At 53.9% G+C, this 1,776-nt stretch overlaps 1 protein-coding gene across 1 annotated transcript in view; it reads left to right on the forward strand.

Annotated features, from left to right (window-relative positions):
- Positions 1-911, forward strand: part of LOC104132771 (methyltransferase-like protein 7A) — a 5,361-nt gene extending 4,450 nt beyond the window's left edge. Inside the window, exon 2 of the mRNA XM_009646104.1 lies at positions 675-911. Coding sequence (XP_009644399.1) covers positions 675-911 — 237 coding nt within the window. The remainder of the gene's footprint in view (positions 1-674) is intronic.
- The last annotated feature ends 865 nt before the right edge of the window (positions 912-1,776 follow it).

Here is a 1,776-nt window from a genome sequence, read left to right on the forward strand (position 1 = left end):
AGTCCTCCTCCCTGGAGGTATTTAAAAGAAGGATGGATGAGGTGCTGAGGGACAGGGTTTAGTGGTGAGATGGCAGGGTTAGGTTAAAGGTTGGACTCGATGATCTCAAAGGTCTTTTCCAACCAAAGTGATTCTATGATTCTATGATTTCTGCTTGCTAAAGCTATCCCATGTTTTACAAACATTAAGAAACAAACCCTTTTCCTTGCTGGTTTGTAGGATAAGCAAATTATTTATTCACGTTTCTCAGGTGAGAAAAACTGAAACGCGAGGAAGTTGTCCAAGATGATCCAAGGAAGTTGTCCAAGATGATCCAAGGAAGTTGTCCAAGATGATCCAAGGCAGAGATGAAAACCCTGTGGCAGCAGTTCCTGCCATCAGACTGTACTGCCTCTTGCACAACCCTAAGTCGTGCCCATCAGCAAACGTGTACTTACGCAGTCGTAACCACCATCGTCAAGGAAAACTGACTGGGAGGCACTTTTGGAGACCTCACAGTTCAAAACAAACACAGCTCTAGCATGTGTAACATCTAGGAAAGGAAGCTGGTCTCCAGAGCGGTGATGAAAGGCAGTGTGTTTACCAATATACAAAAGACAAAATTCTGCATACAGAGGTGAACAGCCCTAAGTCCCCTTAATTTTTTTTTTTTTTTTTATGGCACTGTTTTCCAGGGTGGAGCTTTCTACTTCTTGGAGCACGTGGCTGCAGATCATTCCAGCTGGACCTACTTTTGGCAAAAGGTCTGTGACCCCGTCTGGAAGTGTTTTGGAGATGGGTGCTCCTTGAGCAGAGAGACGCAGGAGGAGCTGGAGAAAACCAATTTCTCAGAGCTGAATTTGAGGCGCTTTCGTGTCACACCTTACTGGATTCCTGCCAGTCCTCATATCATTGGCTATGCAGTAAAATAAATGGCCGTGAGCTCTGCGGGACACAGGACCGCCCTTCAGTACTCCCTTTGTGCTTTAGAGGAGGGTTTTCAGCCCATATACAGCAGCTGGCTACCCAGAATAAACGTATGGAAAACTCCCTGAGCTTCCAGAGCACGCCGCACTCAGGTCCCCCCGCAGCCCCCTCTTCCCCAGGCTGAACACCCCCAACTCTCCCAGCCCGGCCCCGCAGCAGAGGGGCTCCAGCCCTCGCAGCATTTTTGTGGCCTCCTCTGGCCCCGCTCCAACAGGTCCAGGTCCTCCTTGTGCCCAGGGCTCCCGAGCTGGGCGCAGGGCTCCGGGGGGGTCTCAGCGGAGCGGAGCAGAGGGGCAGAACCCCCCCCCGGCCCCGCTGGCCCCGCTGCTGGGGCTGCAGCCCAGGGCTGGGTTGGCTTCTGGGCTGCCAGTGCCCCCGGCCGGCTCATGCCCCGCTTTTCAGCACCCCCAGGTCCCTCGGGGCAGGGCTGCTCTCCATCCCCTCATCCCCAGTCTGTACGGATACCGGAGGTTGCCCCCTCCCAGGTGCAACACTTTGCCCTTGGCCTTGTTGAACCTCATGAGGTTGCCTCTACACAATGCATGCAGCACAGGAAACAGAGGAGTTGGAAGCTACCATGCTGCTAGAAAGCTACGATCCAATTGCTGTTACGGCAACTTGGTGGGATGAATCCCATACCTGGAATGGGGCTATGGATGGGCTACGGGCTGTTCAGAAGGGACAGGCGAGGAAGGAGGGACGGAGGCGTTGCCCTTTACATCAAGAAATCAAATTCAAAGCAACGCTGCCTGCGTGAGCCCTCCCCGTTCCGGTGCTTCCGGCAGCGCTGGCGGCCGGCCGCGTGTGCGC

This window comes from Egretta garzetta, unplaced genomic scaffold, assembly GCF_000687185.1.
Source record: "Egretta garzetta isolate BGI_Z169 unplaced genomic scaffold, ASM68718v1 scaffold309, whole genome shotgun sequence".
Lineage (NCBI taxonomy): Eukaryota > Metazoa > Chordata > Aves > Pelecaniformes > Ardeidae > Egretta > Egretta garzetta.